The sequence below is a fragment of the Penicillium nucicola genome (assembly GCF_028828085.1).
Source record: "Penicillium nucicola strain IBT 29836 chromosome Unknown utg000010l, whole genome shotgun sequence".
Classification (NCBI taxonomy): Eukaryota; Fungi; Ascomycota; class Eurotiomycetes; order Eurotiales; family Aspergillaceae; genus Penicillium; species Penicillium nucicola.
In genome coordinates this window covers 2,372,901-2,390,451 of record NW_026643134.1, presented here as the reverse complement: position 1 = coordinate 2,390,451, position 17,551 = coordinate 2,372,901, and the positions used below count along the sequence as shown (strand labels likewise).

The window sequence follows — 17,551 nt, the reverse complement described above, 5'->3', positions numbered from 1 at the left end:
GCCCAAATGTGTCGCTGCAGGCTGGTCAATAAAACAGGCCCTAATATCCAGGTTGAAACGGATATCTACTCACAAGATCAGAACTGCACGGAGCGGAGCACGGACAAGTTATGTAACTATCGCAATCCTTCAGAGGATCTCTTGGCAAAGACACCTAACATCAGCCAACCTCCCACTCCACCCGGGACTTATCTCGGACCATATCAACTCCCTCTGTTGCTGTCGCTTTTCTGTCGGATTGAACGTTGACTGGCGCGTGATTGGCTTTGCATTTTCCGTCCTACGCCACCCAAAACTCCCCCAACACCGCCCACTCCCCTCTCCAACACAAAACAAAAGCGACCTCGAGACCGATTTTCCATTCTCCGACCGACAAAGCAAGGTCGCTATGCCCTCCGCTACGGCATCAGGCTCCGATGCCAAGGGTGGCGCGAACTCGCGCGACCACAACCAGGGCAACCAGAATCGCAATTATACCCCAGATCAAAAGGCGGCAGTGTTGCGGATCCGCAAATGTCAGGCGACGGCATTCTATGAGATCCTAGCGGTCGAGCGCTCCTCCACGGATAATGAGATTAAGAAGGCCTATCGCAAACAGAGTTTGTTGACGCACCCTGATAAGAACGGTTATGATGGCGCCGACGAGGCGTTCAAAAGTGAGTGATGGGTGTCTCCGAGTCTAGTATTACGTTCTATGAGAGCGCCCGCTAATGCGCTGTCGCAGTGGTCTCCCGTGCGTTCCAGATTCTGTCCGACGAGGACAAGAAATCTCGCTATGACAAGTTCGGCGGCGACCCTGATAGCAGATTCCAGCCCGGACCTAGTGCGCCGAGCGGCGGATCTCCATTCAGCGGATTTGGAGGCGGTGGTGGATTCCCGCGTGGTGGAGGACCTGGCTTCGACGAGGAGATCTCACCAGAAGAACTGTTCAACCGATTCTTCAATGGAGGATTCAGCGGCATGGGCGGTGGATTCGGTACGACACACCAGCAGAAAAAAAAGGCGCATTCAACGCCAAAAAGAAAAAGAGAAAAAGCTAACAACCTCATTTTTACATTCTAGGTGGCCCCCAATTCGTCTTCAACATGGGCGGAGGCCCAGGATTCCGCGTCCATCAATTCGGCGGCGGCGCACCACGTCGCAGACCTCGCACAGCAGCAGCAGGAGAACAAGAAGCCCAGGTGGATGGGCGCAATTTCCTGCGCCAACTTCTCCCACTTATCATCCTCTTCATCCTTCCTCTACTCTCTTCTCTCTTCTCCGGCTCCTCGACTCCATCAGGCCCCACGTACCGCTTCGACACGCCCGTTTCTCCGCATACCCTTGGCCGCACAACCCCCAAGTTAAACCTGAATTACTTTGTCAACCCGCTCGACGTCGATAACTTTAGTGCGCGCAATTTCCGCGAACTGGACTCGCGCGTTGAGGTGGATTATGTACGGACGCTGCGCAATGGATGTGATGCCGAGGCCATGGAGCGGGATCGACGGTTGCAGGATGCGCAGGGGTGGATTTTCCCCGATGTTGAGAAGATGAAGGCTGCGAGGGCTATGGAGATGCCTAGTTGTAAGAAACTGGAGAAGTTGAGAGGAAAAATTAGGCTTTGATATTGATCTTGGTGTCAATGTTGATGTCGATGTCGATGTCTTTGATGTCCTGTGATGTTATTTGTCTGCTTGTCTCCTGTCTGCCGACTACATAGGGTTTAGACTGCTCGGCTTGTTTATGGCATTTTCCTTTCTCTCTTTTCATTTCTTCCCCTTGTCTCCTGCTCTTTGGTGAGTCTGGAGATCTGCTTTTAATATCATTAGCATACACCGCAGCAGGCGGCGTCTGTTGGCGTTGAGCTTCTTTTGCTTTCCTGTACATTGTTTGGGAGCTCAAATGCATTTTTTTCTTGTTCGTGGTGCTCATCTTGCTTAACTTGGCTTTTGCTCTGGTACCTGAGATGCTATAGTCACGCTTAACCTACGGTTTCATCTATGAATATAAGAGGACATAGTCAAAGCTATAACTTAAAGCTTTTCCAAGCGATGTCATCAGACACGAGATCTGTACGGGCTGTGAATTTGAACCTGAAGTTGCTTCGGCGAGGATTTCTTTGCAGCCACAGGTAAGCAAAGATCTTCCCCAAGGTTAGAATGTCATGATCCAGCTTTCTTCGTCATCTACTGCGAAAAAGGAGCTGTGGCCGGCACTTTGCATAGAACATGTTTATTTTATATTCATGCAAAGTGACATCGCCTTTAAATGGTTTATTCTATCCACTACCGGACATTGATCTCTCGTTTTCTTCGCTGAGGTTCTCCTCTTCAAATCAAATCTAAAAATGATTGGCATGTTTCTACGGCGCCGCCAATAACAGGCTTCCGTAGTACTTGGTATATCTCCCTGCCAATAAGCTTCCGATCCCTTGCTGTATATCAAAACAGTCCGCCATTTTCACTACCTTTTAGGTCGTTGATTTAATAGTGGATACTATTTCTTTCTATTACTCAGGACGTAGGATACACCCTTTCATCTTATTTACTATTGTCTAAATCATGTCGGTCACATAATGATAGTCAAACATCCACGGCTGTCCCGAACGAATTTCTGATGACGAGTTCTGTTCAATATATAGTTATGACCAGATCGCACAGAAGCGATCTCTGATCAAACAGAAGAAATTACCACTCAAGGTATAACACCTTAGTTAGGTAAATTAACCCAGCTTTGGTAAACCCTGAAAATATCAGTAGTAGTGTCCTATCCCTCAGTTAGTCTTTGTATCCTCAAACAAAGAGTGACGAGATTTCGCTGTTTTGGACATTGGCTATGCTGCGACAATGTCTTGGAAGCGCACAGACAGAGCTTCATGGCTCGTGAATTCGAGTTGGATGTCGAACTCGCTAACCATACAAATGACTTGGAAGATACCCGGCTCATGGCTGCTGACCCCGTGAAAACCCAGGTACTGTCGATGTACCGGTTGCTTAGTCAAAATCATCAGACCAAAATCCGATCGTTGGAGACGAACTTCGATCACCGCAGAATCACCAAACGCGCTTCCCCCGCGGATCTCACTGGAGTTGTCGAGTCGCCACTCCACTTTCACGATTTTACGATCCCCACCGTTGCGATTCTAACCACCAGCCCTTCCGAGGTCAACTTCAGAAAATGTCGGATACCCTCTCCGACGCGGACAAGGTGAGTGAGCTACTTCATCCTGGGTAAACGCAGCAAAGTTTCCGGGGTATCTTGAATTAACATCCCACAAGATCCGCAATAAGCGCCTTGCAAAGTTGTCCAACCCAAACCCATCTCCCTCTCAAGACAATACCTCCGATTCAGCGCAATCATCGGCTCATACCTCCCCGGCACAATCTCCTTTGTCCGCCCACCCGACAGGTGGTTTCGGTGGATCTCCCTCGTTCTCGCAGTCCCCGCTACAGTCAGAGGGGAAACGCATCAAAATCACACCGTCTACCCACACCCCAGAGCGAACACGATCCAACCCGCCGTCAGCCCCCGGCACGCCCCCGCCCCAGAAGATCGAGAGCATCGAGACTTTCGAGGATCGCACATTAAGCGCCGTGTTCAAAATTACCCTCAAGGATGACGGGCGCCAGGAGATTCACGGCAAGCGCACCTTCTTGCCAGGTCTGCGCAGCGAGCTAGAAGGAGAAAGTCAGGATCTGCGGATTCAAGTCTCTGTCTTGGATCAGGCTCTTTTGGAAGCCGCTTCGAGTGCTGAACGAAACCGTCCTTTGGATTATCTGCTGCCATGCTGGAAACGCATCACACGGCTTTCAAATGGGTTCCGTCGGACTGGAGATGACGACCCCAAGTATCAGATCCTTTGCGAGGCGCGTCGGCTATGCATGAGTTATTGTATTTTCGCGATTACCATGCCAGAGATGTTTGGGTACGTTTAACTCGCATGTGGGTGCTTCCATTGGATGTACTAACAGTTCACAGAAGTGATGGCTCTGGGCAATCATTAGCCTCATATCTGCTCCTAGACCCCGAAGAAGAACGTGGCATTGATTTCAGTTTCATGAACGAAGCCGTGAAGAGGTTTGATGAAGATGAGAGTATCAAGCCTGCATTCATTACTGCCGTAGAGCAACTGAGTGCGCAGCTTTCATCTATGGATGTTAACGATGACTACAAACCCTATACCATCGCTCTTCGCAATCTTGTCCGCCACGGCACCCTTGCAGCTGCCCTCACAGAATCATCCATTTTCAACGCTTCAAAAGATCCGGCCCAGTTCGAGAAAGTCACTCTCCTAGGGCCGTGGTTCAGTTTATCGCCTCTCCAGGGCAACGTCACATTGTCTTATTTCTCTAGTCCTAAGACGCGTGATGCAGCTTACATCTCGAATGCGCAGCGGTCACTTCGGATGACACAGCAACTGCTGAGCTCTGATCTTCTGGACGTGATCAACCATCTGATTCGAGCTTCAAAGGAGGCTCGGGATCGTGTTTTGGATTGGTTTGCCACTGCGCTCAACATCAATCACAAGCGACGCGCGATGCAGGTGGACCCGGAACAAGTATCTTCGGATGGGTTCATGTTCAACCTCACAACATGTCTAGACCAGCTCTGTGAGCCTTTCATGGATGCTTCATTCACCAAGATTGACAGAATTGACTCGGATTATCTCCATCGAAACTCTCGGGTCGAAATGCGCGATGAGACCAAAATTAATGCGGATCAGCATGCATCTGATGCGTTCTATTCCAAGAAGGTTGAAGGAACTTCAAACTTCATCACTGAGATCTTCTTCTTGACTGTTGCAGCTCATCACTACGGCAGCGAGTCATTGACCTCAAAAATGGAGCAACTTGAAAAGGATCTACGGCAGATGGAGAATATGATCACCAAGTTTGAACTTGAGCGCCACAAATGGATCAACAACCCGGCGCAGCTTGCCACTTTCGACAACGCCCTCAAGAAGTACAAGGACAAGTTTGATTTGGGACTGGCCCTGAAGTACAGCCTCCAGGGTGTGCTATTTGACGATCATTGGCAGAGCCGCTCTATGCTTTTCATGCGATATGTTACTGTATGGCTTTTGAGACTTGTATCCGGCAAGAATTTCCCGACCGATAAGATTTCACTGCCACTGCCAGAGACACAGCCAGAAATTTTCCAGTGCCTACCGGAATATTTCGTGGAGGACGTTGTTAGCAACTTCAAATTCATCATGTGGTGCATGCCACAGATTATCACTGCCACCCAGGGTGATGAGCTGGTGATGCTGTGCATCACGTTCCTGGAAAGCTCTGCCTACATCAAGAACCCTTACCTCAAAGCCGGCCTTGTCTCGATTCTGTTCCGGGGCACTTGGAAACGCCCTGGTGGCGCCAGCGGCGTTTTGGTTGATTTACTCAATTCGCTCCCATTCGCCAACGACCATCTCCTTCATGCAGTTATGAAATTCTACATCGAAGCAGAGTTCACGGGAGCGCATACACAGTTCTACGACAAGTTCAACATTCGATATGAGATCTTCCAGATCATCAAGTGCATCTGGCCCAACACACTGTACAGACAAAAGCTGTCTATTCAAGCCAACCAGAACTTGGACTTCTTTGTTCGATTTGTCAACCTTCTATTGAACGATGTGACCTACGTGCTTGACGAGTCTTTTGGTGCCTTCAAGACCATTACTAGCACCCAGACTGAACTCAACATCAGCGGTGCCTCGATGGATGCTGCCACCCGCCAGCAACGAGAAGAGCACCTGTCACAATCCCAGCGCAGCGCCAAGAACTACATGCAGCTCACTAATGAAACCGTGGCTATGCTGAAACTGTTCACCGAGGCACTGGCAGATTCATTCACAATGCCCGAAATCGTGCAACGTTTAGCAGACATGCTGGACTACAACCTTGATGCCATGGTGGGTCCCAAGAGCGCCACTCTTCGCGTCGACAACTTGCAAGAATACGGCTTCAACCCGCGCGCCCTTCTGAGCGAGATCGTCGATGTTTATCTGAACCTGACTGGGAAAGAGAACTTCATTTTGGCCGTCGCTCGTGATGGCCGGTCCTACAAGCCCGCCAACTTTGAGAAGGCGGCTGATATCATCCGCAAATGGTCTTTGAAATCCCCCGAGGAGCTTCGTCGCTGGAGTCAGATGCAGAAGAAGGTCCAGGCAGCTAGGCTAGCCGATGAACAGGCAGAAGAGGATCTTGGGGAGATTCCAGATGAATTCCTGGGTATGATTTCCTGCGATGACCTTGATTATGCGAATTTGCTAACACCATTTAGATCCTCTGATGTACACCCTTATGGATGATCCTGTTGTCCTCCCCGGCTCACGGATCTCCATTGATCGAGCTACGATCCGCTCACACCTGCTCAGTGACCCTCATGATCCATTCAATCGTGTGCCATTGAAAATGGAAGATGTGGTTCCTGGTAAGAATCCTCCTCCCAATTACTTTTGTTTTTGCTTCTAATACTCTATTGCTCAGATGACGACTTGAAGGCCAAGATTGAAGCCTTCAAATTCGAGAAATTGGCCGGTAAACGCAAGGAGATGGTCCCTCATGAACATATGGACACATCTACTGGTTAATGTGGTGTATAGGTGTAGCATTGCATTGCTTAATTCACCGGTGTTTTTGTCGCATTTCTATTAGCGTACTTAGCATAGAATGCTGAAACATTGACAATAGATCGATAGCTTTGTGCCTAACTTGTGCCTTTAGGGCCATGATTTCAATCAATTGTTTCCTATTGTCCGCCCTTTTATATCGTCTGAATCTTCGTTACGGCTAATCGAACCCTTGCAAACAAAAATATTCAAATTTCGACGCATGTCTAGCTTTTCTGCGTTCGCCAGACAGATTTTCGATTTATCTTCTGAGACTCTCCATGAGATTCTGACTACATAATTGACCATTGTATGTGAGGAAGCAGATTGCTAAGAAGACAATGTTTCCACCTGCTGCCAATTTTTGGAATACCCAATGCTCAGGTCCGAATGAAAGAGCGGAGCAAATTGAAGCTGTCAATATACCCCTTCTCGGCCTGACCGCCTTTCGGCGCATTACATCACCTTCTCTTTGTGTTTACCCTAACTTCGACCTTCATACTATTTTGCTATGGGTGCGGCAATCTCCACCTGCTGGGCAGCTATGCCTGCCAGCACAGAATTCTATCCCCCAACTCCACAGGTATACACTTGTATCCTCAACATCTTCCAATACTTCCCCCTAGTAAGGCCCCCTATATCTCTTAGAGGTGCATTCAAAAGCTAATCCCATCGGTCCAGGTGACAGTATTCCAATGGCTTCTCTCCTGGCATCCGGCAGGTAAAACTTCCAACAATTCCATTCTCAATATTCCAGGTCGTATAGCCTGGTGCGCCATGGAGATCGTCGGGCCTGTAAACCTGATCTACAATCTGATGCTTCCATCGCCCTCCTCACCAGCAATTGGTGATCTCCCCTGGCCTAATGTCCTCGTAGCAGGACTATATTGTATCCACTACTTCAACCGTTCAATTATCTCCCCCTTCTTCTCTGCCCCAAGCATGTCCCCAATCCACCCATTCGTCATGACATCCGCCATGGCATTCAACTGGTTCAACTCAAGCTGTCTAGTCGGATGGATACGCGGATACACCATTCCAACCATTCCAAGCTTCCACGCCAACGAAAATAGTCCCCACGCCCGCCCTGGCATTGTGGATTTCATCCCAACGGTGGGCGTGCTCCTCTTCGCCATTGGCATGGCAGGAAACATTTATTCAGAAACAGCCCTTTTCCGCTTCCGCCGCGAAGAAACAGAGAAACGTCTAGCCAAGAAATCGGATGACGCTAAGGCTGGCACTACTGCAGGGCAAATCGATGGAGGCAGCCGCAACAAATTCCATAAAGTCTACGTCATCCCGCCTACGCGTGGTGTTTTTAGATATATTCTTTACCCGCACTATGCATTCGAGTGGCTTGAGTGGTTTGGCTTTGCTTTGGCTGGTACGGCGGTTCTGAGTCTGTCGACTGTTCCTGCTGGTGCGCCTTCCGCTGCTGTGGTTCCGCCGCTTCATCTTGCGCCTTGGTTGATTCCTGTTGCTTGGGGTGCTGATAAGCTTGCTTTGCAGTTGCCTTTGCCTGCTGTCATTTTTGTTGTTAATGCTGTTACTAATATGCTTCCTCATGCGCGCTGGGGAAGAAAGTGGTATGTTGAAAAGTTTGGAGAAAAGGGTGTTGCTGGAAGAGGTGCGGTTGTACCAGGCTGTGCGTGGATGTGAGGCCTGAAGATGTAACGTTGTTTCTTTGCCTTAAATTCATGTATGATCTGGGTGTTGCCTCTCGGTTAATGATTATCATAATGTCTTGTCCCTGAAGCAATATGCGGTTGTCATCTTACGTATCAGGGATTGCTGGAGGTTGCTTCTCCGTCGATATCATGTTAACTATTCAAATATTTTATGACCAAAACGGATCTTAAAGAGGCAGCTCCGAAATTTAAGGATGAAAAAGCAAACTCCAAGCCTATGTATCCCCCCAATATTCTCCCCTTCGGCAAGTTAGACTGGAACGACAGTCACAATTGAATCCCCAAGACGAGAAATGTTGCCATATCCAAGGGAGAAGACACCTTCCGAGCCTATTACGTCCGGCTGGTTTTATTCAGGATCAATAGGGTGCTCCCCCCTGAGAAATATTTGATTTCCACATATATTCATCGGCAGTATTGAACATTCTTTTGCTGCTTTTCTGGTGCCAACAATAAACAGAAATATCGAACGATTTCTGTCCAGTCTGGCTCGTCGGAGAAAGCGCATACGGGTTTGAGTGAATGGATTCAAAAGACCGGAGTTTCTATATGCCCAAATACAATATCTACCACCATCATGGAAACTAACGTGGCAGCTAGGGCGTGGGTACGGCTTCTCAGCCATTACAGATCTAATAATCATTCAAGTACCGGAGCAAGAATTTTTCAAAGTATATGCGTTAGACTAAATTGAATATGATGGGTATTGCTTGTCTGCTAAATGGATCAAATTACCTAGCCCTTGCAGCGCATTGGCACCTATGAGAATCAATCAATCGATCAATCAATCAATAATAGTTCAATTAACCTGTTAAAGCCTAACTAGTATCGTAATGGCTATGTAGGTGTGGGACTACGCTAGTCTCGAGGTTGTAGATGGGTAAGCGAGATAGAATCCTGTAGCGTATACAACAATAAAGGATATACGTATGTCCGTAACAAACTTATACCATCAATGAAACTATTATTACATGAGACCTGAGTACCTGGCTGTTTCTCGTTCAGTTATTTGAACCTGAATTCCTGACTGGTGACCCATGTCTTCAAGGTCCTGTAGCATCGTAGGTTCCCACATTCCCAATTGACTCACTAACAGACAAAATCCTTGGAGACGAGGAGTAAACGTCTTCCATTCTTGTAGCCATGGTCGAATAGCTTCTAACAAGTATGTAGTCTCCCATTCCCATTCCCATTCTTCTTGGAAAGATAGTCCGTCCGTAACAGTTAGCCATTGGAGGTTTTTTGGAAGCCCTTCCTCCAAGGGAGCCCTGTTTGGCGTGGACGGAGAAAATCCAAGCAGAAATGCAATTGGAATTTCTAGATTTTGCAGCATATGAAGTTCGCTAAAAGCTTTGAACGAACCGCTAAATCGGAGCTTCGGATATTGGGGAGCCGATTCTGAAAGGGATGACCCTGCCGTAATAGTCAAATCTGTTAAAGAATTTTGAACGTGGGATAGATCCGCAGCTATTTTATCCAAATCAATGATATCGGTGACATATTCATCTTGAAGATCTCGTCGGAAGTACCAATCCCAGTTTAATTTCCGAAGTTTTGGGGTGGTTGATAGTACTTGGCCGAGATGCCCTTCACGTAGCATTGTCAAATCGAGCGATATGAGTTTGGATGGATTTGGAAGGGATTTTCCGGGCCATATGAAAGTTGGCGGGTTATCGACCAAGACCCTTATCCGTTCAACAGATGGTAGATAGAAGAGAGGAAGGACATCTGCGGTATTCCTAGCGTCTGTGTACTTGCGCACAAAGAGGTCAAGGCCGGGAAACACAACCTCGACATCTTGGAGATGTGAAAAGGAACTGAGATAGCTGTTTTTCTCACAGAGGGCCGAGCGGAGCATCATACCCATTAGGCGACTCTCTCGTGTGAAATTTTGGCTGAGCTGGAGAAATCTCAGACTTCGCAGCTGTGATAATAAGAGCGTCATAAACGCGTCCATTGTTCCGGCGCGTAACTCTTGGATCCATTCCCTAGCAAATGAAACGGAGGTATTTTCGATACATTTTATGAGCCTATCCAAAGCAATTTCACCAAGTGGAAGTTTCGGACTACTTAACTTATAGTTATGGAAGTAGTCATCGAAGCTGTACCCACTAAGGATCAGAACAGAAATAGAACTTGCGAGCTCGGGCCTTTGCACAATATTTTGCAAAAACTGAGCGATCGGAGGGGTTTGAGATTTTGTCCATGTCAATTCGACACGAGCGTAGAGAAATGGCTCAGCAACCGCGCGCAAGTCCCTATGCGTAAGACATAATACGTAATGGTCGCTGCGCGATAAAGCCGCAAATACGAGGCGCAACAGCTCTGTTGGGATGGTGAGAATAGAGGCCGCCATTTAATGATTTCCGACTGCTATTTCAAAAAGGAGTTAATCAGATACGTAAAGAGTGATTTAAAAGTTGCTCAGTCACTCGTGCCTGTTAGAAGGAGGGTGCAGCCCTAGTCCGGGTCTAAAAAACTGTCCCCAATCAGGAAATAGCTCTATATCCTCACCCTGTGTGTTGGAGCATCTGTATTGATGGTATTGTTCTGTCATCCTGATACGCACTACTCATGCATTAGGGTTAGACCTGTATCTATATTACTGGTTTGTGAACCATAATAATACATCTACTTTACATATGCTACAAGGCTGGACTTCATTTTTGCTTAGTACTACTTCTACTCTTAAGGCTGGTGGTACATTCAAGTGCTTCGTTCAAGGCTGCATTCCCCAGGAAAAGGCGCTGCTGGAGAATTGCCTGGTCAGCACTCGCACTCCGAGTGAATAAATGCAAGCTCGAGGTGGACTCTTGTCCGAATCCAGAATCATTTTCATGAGCATGAAAAGGCAAATTGATATCATGTCAGAACTCCGGAGCTGCTCTGGCTACAGCGAAGCGATGGATGCCCATGTGGACTAGTTGAGCTTAAACTGCACGGATTCAAGGCCCAACATTCATGTATTAGAAAATTAGAAAAGTCCATACCCTACAAATAACCCCCAAGAAGTAAAACGCTCAAACACGATCGTCGGCTTCAACTAATCTAAGTCCTTTTAACGATTTCATTCTCTCTAGCCGCGTCGAGCTTGGAGCCGGCGGTAGTGTCGGTGAATTCTGCTGCGAATGCGAAACCATAACCTCCGTCGTGCAAACGATTCCATCTCCCAAGATCCTTTCCTCGCTGGAATTGCTACCATCACGCGCAGGATACGTCAAGGAAGTGTTTGCGGAGACAGCATTCGATTTCGGAACCTTCATGTCGTCATGTTCGATGACGCTCAAGTTGCCAGTGAACTGGCCGTGCGAGTGTAGCTGTTCGCCACGAGATCTCGACATAGATCGCAGTTTGTATTGCCTGCTACCGTAGTACTCGCGTGTTGTCTTTGATCGCGATCCGTATGTGCCAAGGACGCGCTTGAAGAGTGGTTTTAGGGTCGGGAGGCTGCCTGCGATTATACCGGTGTTGCTTTCCGTGCTGGGGTTGATTAGTCTTGATTCAGAGGGGAATGATGTATGCAGATCACGTACACGACCCAAATTGTGAGGTTTGTATAATCCCAGAGGAAGTCTCCGGTTCGGCCGTAGTTGGGGAGGATGGAGATCTTGACGAAGGCAGCGGCGCAGGCACTGGGTCATTAAGAATCGACGGTTAGTTATCATTTTTGGTAGATTTGAGTGGTTGTTACTCACAAGACTCCTAGACCCAAGATACAAACAAGAGATGCCTTGACTCGTCGATTGACTTGGAGATGGCGGAGCATGAAGATTGGCAATATAGAGAATATCAGATCGGTTAGAATATTCAAGGCTGTTCGAGTTAGTGCATTCACGCTATTCTGCCGGAGTTCGTCATACCTGTGTTTGTATAGCTCAATATGAGCAGTTGTCTAGGGGAGAAGCATTGGGAGACAACCGATTTGTCCCAATTCGTTCGGATGTCTTTGCATTCAAACATCAAAGTCTATGTGAAACCAGGTGTCAGTTTCACTATGAAGCATCAATAGCACTGATGAAATGTCGAAATAGGTTACTGACCAAGAAACAGACCGTTGTATACAGCGTCATGAGAACTGTGGGGTAGACCGAATGCATGAGTATGCGAACGAAGACACTAAGAGGAAGCGAATCCACTGGTACATACTGATTACTACCCAAATAAAGATCCTAAAGCTTTTCTGGGGTGCAAAGCGCAGCAAAAACAACCCAATCGAGACCTTGACCAAACCAATGGCCCATAGGTAAATTCCCTGGGTTGCGAAATTCAAGTGCATCGCTTTGGATGCTGTTTCCAGCACATAAGCCGTATGTCTACCGGCGCCATACTTCACTTCTGGAACAATAATCGCAAACCCAGACAGCGACAAAAGCATCGTCAGGGCCATGGTATAGTCGTCCCAGCCGACATTGCGAATGATGAAGATGCGCACGTAGAACCGCGCCAGCACGATCAGTAGCGCCACTGCGGTTGTAATACCCGTGGCTAGGAGAATGCGCCATCCTTGATCGATATCTGGTAGGCCGGCGCCTGCCAAATATGATGTATCTGACATGGCTGTCGCAGAGGGTCACTGCCGTGGGGACATAGGGGGAATGGAGAGATTATGTTGACCAGGGTAGCAATGAAGGATTATCGGCTTATGCAGGCGCCTCACAACTATGAATAAAGCGCCTTCGCTTCAAGGTTCGCGTGGCTTCGGAGCAGGCAAATAGTGAGTTTCGGGTCCGTACATTTCCGCCGGGGTCGTTTCTTTCCCCTTGATATCCACTCGTTCGAGCACATTTTGATGGCGGAAGTATATTTCTAACCGAGACAATCACAATTTTCTTGTTTAGGGCGTCTCGTCTGGGGCTTTGGAGAAACCGCGGCAGCGAAATCAGACCACACTATAGTGTTGCCGAGATGTGGTGCAGACGAAGCGCCTCTCTGGAGAGAAGCATTTACCCCCTGTACATTGGGCGCTCTAGAAGTTTCTCTTACACACCTTGCATGTACTTTGTACAGCGATGCTTTTGATGGCAGAAACAAGGCCAATGAAATGCCTTGGGTTCTCTCGGCATTGGCTGGATTGGGAGACTCTTAGGCCCCGGATCAATTGGGGGCGGAGACCATATCCATGCAGTTCATTTATTCCGCCCACTAGGGCACCGGAAGGGCTTTCCAGATTGCAGCTCGCTTGTAATCGAATCATTCACACCCTGTGAAGACCATTGCCAAGCCCGCTAAACAACAGGTGCCACGAGGTGGCGGTGAGATATCTGGCGTGCAGAAGGGGCCTCGGATGTGATACACATCATTCGAGGTGATCGCATATGGATCTTCAGGGCTCCAAGGGCCGATCCGACTGTGAATCTCGATCGACAAGTCCCAAGTGGACTGCGCCTTGGGCAGGATTGTCCCTTAACGTCGTGGTGGAGCTTCAGCCGAGCGGGACATTCTCCGAAGCCCTGAGTGGCTGCACAGGGCTGCAAGTGGCTCCAAGTGGCTCCAGGAGGCCAGTGGCCCGAAGTGACCCTGAACTATCGTTAGCTCAGGTGAATGGCCAGTTCGCGTGCAGTCCAGAGGGCGAGTAGAACGCTATCATGAACCGTGCATCAGTCTAACCTCTGGAATAGGGGGCGATTGACAGCCCTTAAAATGGTCAATCATGCCCGAATTTAACTTCAATCGGTCGAACAATTTTTCATCTCTTGGCAACAGGAACGTGCGGTGTTTCATCTTCACAACATGGTTGCATTCTCCGCTCTTGCTCTCGGGGCTCTGTTTACTCAGGCGTGGGCTATGCCCGCTGCCTCGAGCTCGGTTGTGAGCTCTGCTGCTGAGCCCACGGCTGCTTCCACCTCGCTGCCGGTGGCCGCTGCTCAACTCGACCAGTTGGCTGACTTGGCCTATAACATCTCCAGCGCTAGCGTCTCCAGTGACTCGGACATCACGAAGCGCGGAGGATGTGGGATCCAGAACCTTCGCATTCGTCGCGATTGGAGGTCCTTCTCGAAACCGCAGAAGAAGTCCTACATCAAGTCTGTGCTTTGTCTCACAGAGTTGCCAGCCCGTACCCCCTCCAACGTGGCTGCTGGTGCCAAATCTCGTTACGATGACTTTGTTGCTACGCACATCAACCAGACTCTGGGCATTCATTACACGGGTACCTTCCTGGCGTGGCACCGTTACTTCATCTGGAACTTCGAGGAGGCACTCCGTAACGAGTGTGGCTACACTGGTGACTACCCGTACTGGAACTGGGCCGCCGATGCTGACGACCTGGAGAGCTCCGAAGTCTTTGACGGCAGCGACACCTCCATGTCCGGCAATGGTGTCTACATCCCAGCAGCCGGCGATATCCAACTGGCTCTGGGCGCTTACCCGACTGTCGATCTCCCCACCGGAACAGGTGGTGGTTGTGTCACTAGTGGCCCCTTCCTGAACTACACCGTCAACATGGGCCCAGCCGCCTTGAATCTCCCTGGCGGAAATGTCAGCGTCGCTGAAAACCCACTGGACTACAACCCACGTTGTCTGAACCGCGATCTGACGACCGCCATCGTCAAGAGCTACGCCAACTACACCTCGGTCGTGGATCTCATTCTCCGCCACGACTCCGTTTGGGACTTCGAGATGAACATGCAGGGTGTCCCCGGCAGCGGGTCTATTGGTGTTCACGGTGGTGGTCACTACTCCATGGGTGGTGATCCTGGTCGTGATGTCTATGTCAGCCCTGGTGACCCGGCTTTCTGGCTCCACCACGGTATGATTGATCGTACCTGGTGGATCTGGCAGAACCTGGACCGCAAGAACCGTCTCAATGCCATTTCTGGTACTGCTACTTTCTTGAACATGCCTGCCTCGCCAAACACTACTTTGGATACCATGGTTAACGTTGGTTTTGCCGGTGAAGGCCCTATTGCTATGAGCGATATCATGAGCACCACCTCTGGTCCTTTCTGCTATATCTATATTTGAGGGATAGCAATGGCCTCAAAGTTATAGCTAGTGCACCTCTATGACTTTCCTATCTGTGTGGCTCTCTCACTGGAGTCTACTGTTATTTCTGCTTGTACATAATAGATGATAGATTAAATAACGGCAGTCTCAGGGGCAAGGCCAAGTGAAAAGCAAAGACCACTGTCATAGCTTCCGGTTCATCCGGATATAATATATCCTCTGGCCACTCTCCCTTGTAGTGAATTTGGATTAATTAAAACTATTATAAACGACTAGTCAAAGCCCCCAATTCCCACCAATGATCACCAATGATCAGTGTGAATATTCAATACTAACGTTTTACTCTAACTGAATTCGGGTTGAAGAACGTTTTACCCGAAACATCCACATGAAATTGATAACTAAGGGTTAACTCCATACCAACACTGGCTTGATCACTGTTCCTTCCTTGAGCTGCGAAAGTGCCTCTCTAAATTGCGATGCCTAAAGAGTGTTTTCCATTAAAAATGCACTGTGAAAACTCAAAAAAAGAAAGCCCAAACAAGTCAAGTGCACTAAAATTGGCAACATACCTCGAAACTCCGAACCGACTGGTCAATTGGAAAGCGGCTCTCTCTATACCATTTGATCATCTGTGGGATTGCCTAAAGATATGTTAAGCATGACGTTTCAACTGAGAATGCAGAAGATTAGTGAGGGAATCACACCTCTGATGGAATACAATCGCCTTCAATACACCCCATAATCGAACGCCCCGACTGAACCGAACCCACGGTCAGCCTGTTACCCTCCATCTTTCGGTCTGAACAGTTCGGCACTTACATTGATGTGCTCCACTACATCGATATTCAACTTGTAGCCCCGCGGTGGGACGCCGATCAGAATGAGCTTTCCGAGTTTTCGTGTGCACTGCAGTGAGTCTTCGATGAGGCTCGGTGCACCTGTCGTATCAATAACCACTGATACACCACCTGAAACCAGACTCATCGTAATCTCTCTCAGCGTCGTATAGTCCGAAGCCCCTGTGTTAATAGTATGGCTAGCACCGAGACTTTTGGCCAGTTGCAACCGAGCCTCAATTCTATCTACCACAATGATAGTTTCACAGTTACGTATCTTGGCAGTCTGTATTTCCTTCACATCAACATCAACGACCCCCAATCTTGAAGAACTAGATCAGAAAAGGAACATCTCACCATCAGTGCCCCCATCCCAACAGCCCCCAAGCCCAAAATCATAACAGCATCTTCGGGTCCAGCATTTGAAGTGTTCCAGATGGCGCCCATGCCAGTCTGAAACCCACAACCGAGCGGAGCAAACAGTTTCAGCTCGTCTTGATCATGGAGCAGTCCTTTCACGTTCACGATACTCCGTTCGCTGACAACGCTATACTGCGCCAAGCTAGACTGGCCGAAGAATCGGGACGTGATGACATCGCCGGTACCGCTGATGCTCATGGAATTCTTGTGGCCGATGTAGTTCTCCAACGCGAAATTCTCACAGTATGCAGGATGCGACTCGTGGCATTTCTTACACGAGCCGCATGAGTGGTAGGATAATAGAACCGGATCGCCGACCATTACGGAACTGGTGTTTGGGCCTATGGAGCGTACAATGCCTGATCCTATTGCTTGGTTAGTACGTTTAGTATTGGAAATTGGGCGAAGAGCGTTGGTGAAATGACTTCTTTGATACCTTCATGGCCAACGACCTTGGGGTATGTGATTCCAAGGTTTCCTGATGGTATGGAGGAGAGTACAATATCCGTGTGGCAGATTCCAGTGGCGAGCATCTCTACCAGGACCTCACCCTCACCGGGTACGCCAACGTCCACGTCTTCGAGCGACCAGTTCGTTTGGCCAGGCTCTATGGGTTCCCAGGCCACAATCGCTTTTGTGGCAGTCATGGCGCGTATACTCTCTAAAGTCTTCGGTCGATGTTGCGGTTCATCTGTCAAGATAGAGCAGAAAGATGCTTCTATCACATCACAATAAATCCAAGTCCACGAGGTGGGGTAGATCCCCTCTTTGGCTTTGTTTGCCTCGGCACTGCAGCTTGCTGTTGGAGGGTTTCCGTTATAACTCGCTTGTATGGGATCAACCCCATTTATGAATGGAAGAATCAGTTGCGTATGCAGCGGCTAGATAATGCATTGGGGGTCTGCTTACTGCATGAAGTAGCGGTCTGTGGATGATGCAGGTCTTTGTGATCTACAAGACTTGCCACTGGCACGATAGCAACGTAGACACTCTTTCTCTTCGCCACCTCTGTGTTCCCTCCTAGAGTCATACTACTTCTAGTGGCCGCTGATCGCTTCCTACCTGAC

At 48.7% G+C, this 17,551-nt stretch overlaps 7 protein-coding genes across 7 annotated transcripts; 4 read left to right on the top strand and 3 right to left on the bottom strand.

Annotated features, from left to right (window-relative positions):
- Positions 1–388: 388 nt before the first annotated feature.
- Positions 389–1,607, top strand: N7511_009450 (J domain-containing protein; the record flags this gene model as incomplete). The annotated part of the gene is made up of 3 exons (XM_057131827.1): positions 389–656; positions 725–976; positions 1,063–1,607. The coding sequence occupies 3 exons, from the start codon at positions 389–391 to the stop codon at positions 1,605–1,607; spliced, it is 1,065 nt and encodes a 354-aa protein (XP_056979815.1).
- A 1,552-nt stretch (positions 1,608–3,159) lies between these two features.
- Positions 3,160–6,574, top strand: N7511_009449 (ubiquitin-ubiquitin ligase UFD2; the record flags this gene model as incomplete). The annotated part of the gene is made up of 5 exons (XM_057131826.1): positions 3,160–3,189; positions 3,261–3,907; positions 3,961–6,212; positions 6,265–6,414; positions 6,471–6,574. The coding sequence occupies 5 exons, from the start codon at positions 3,160–3,162 to the stop codon at positions 6,572–6,574; spliced, it is 3,183 nt and encodes a 1,060-aa protein (XP_056979814.1).
- Positions 6,575–7,103: 529 nt separating this feature from the next.
- Positions 7,104–8,251, top strand: N7511_009448 (3-oxo-5-alpha-steroid 4-dehydrogenase family protein; the record flags this gene model as incomplete). Its single annotated transcript, XM_057131825.1, has 2 exons — positions 7,104–7,217; positions 7,274–8,251. The coding sequence occupies 2 exons, from the start codon at positions 7,104–7,106 to the stop codon at positions 8,249–8,251; spliced, it is 1,092 nt and encodes a 363-aa protein (XP_056979813.1).
- A 1,034-nt stretch (positions 8,252–9,285) lies between these two features.
- On the bottom strand, positions 9,286–10,636 carry N7511_009447 (uncharacterized protein; the record flags this gene model as incomplete). The annotated part of the gene is made up of 2 exons (XM_057131824.1): positions 9,286–9,321; positions 9,371–10,636. 2 exons carry the CDS (start codon positions 10,634–10,636, stop codon positions 9,286–9,288), a joined length of 1,302 nt encoding a protein of 433 aa, XP_056979812.1.
- Positions 10,637–11,300: 664 nt separating this feature from the next.
- Positions 11,301–12,835, bottom strand: N7511_009446 (uncharacterized protein; the record flags this gene model as incomplete). Its single annotated transcript, XM_057131823.1, has 6 exons — positions 11,301–11,760; positions 11,814–11,912; positions 11,976–12,093; positions 12,141–12,246; positions 12,321–12,355; positions 12,427–12,835. 6 exons carry the CDS (start codon positions 12,833–12,835, stop codon positions 11,301–11,303), a joined length of 1,227 nt encoding a protein of 408 aa, XP_056979811.1.
- A 1,175-nt stretch (positions 12,836–14,010) lies between these two features.
- On the top strand, positions 14,011–15,243 carry N7511_009445 (tyrosinase family protein; the record flags this gene model as incomplete). Its single annotated transcript, XM_057131822.1, has 1 exon — positions 14,011–15,243. One exon carries the CDS (start codon positions 14,011–14,013, stop codon positions 15,241–15,243), a length of 1,233 nt encoding a protein of 410 aa, XP_056979810.1.
- A 390-nt stretch (positions 15,244–15,633) lies between these two features.
- On the bottom strand, positions 15,634–17,131 carry N7511_009444 (NAD(P)-dependent alcohol dehydrogenase; the record flags this gene model as incomplete). The annotated part of the gene is made up of 5 exons (XM_057131821.1): positions 15,634–15,708; positions 15,798–15,869; positions 16,048–16,350; positions 16,422–16,849; positions 16,921–17,131. The coding sequence occupies 5 exons, from the start codon at positions 17,129–17,131 to the stop codon at positions 15,634–15,636; spliced, it is 1,089 nt and encodes a 362-aa protein (XP_056979809.1).
- Between the last annotated feature and the right edge of the window lie 420 nt (positions 17,132–17,551).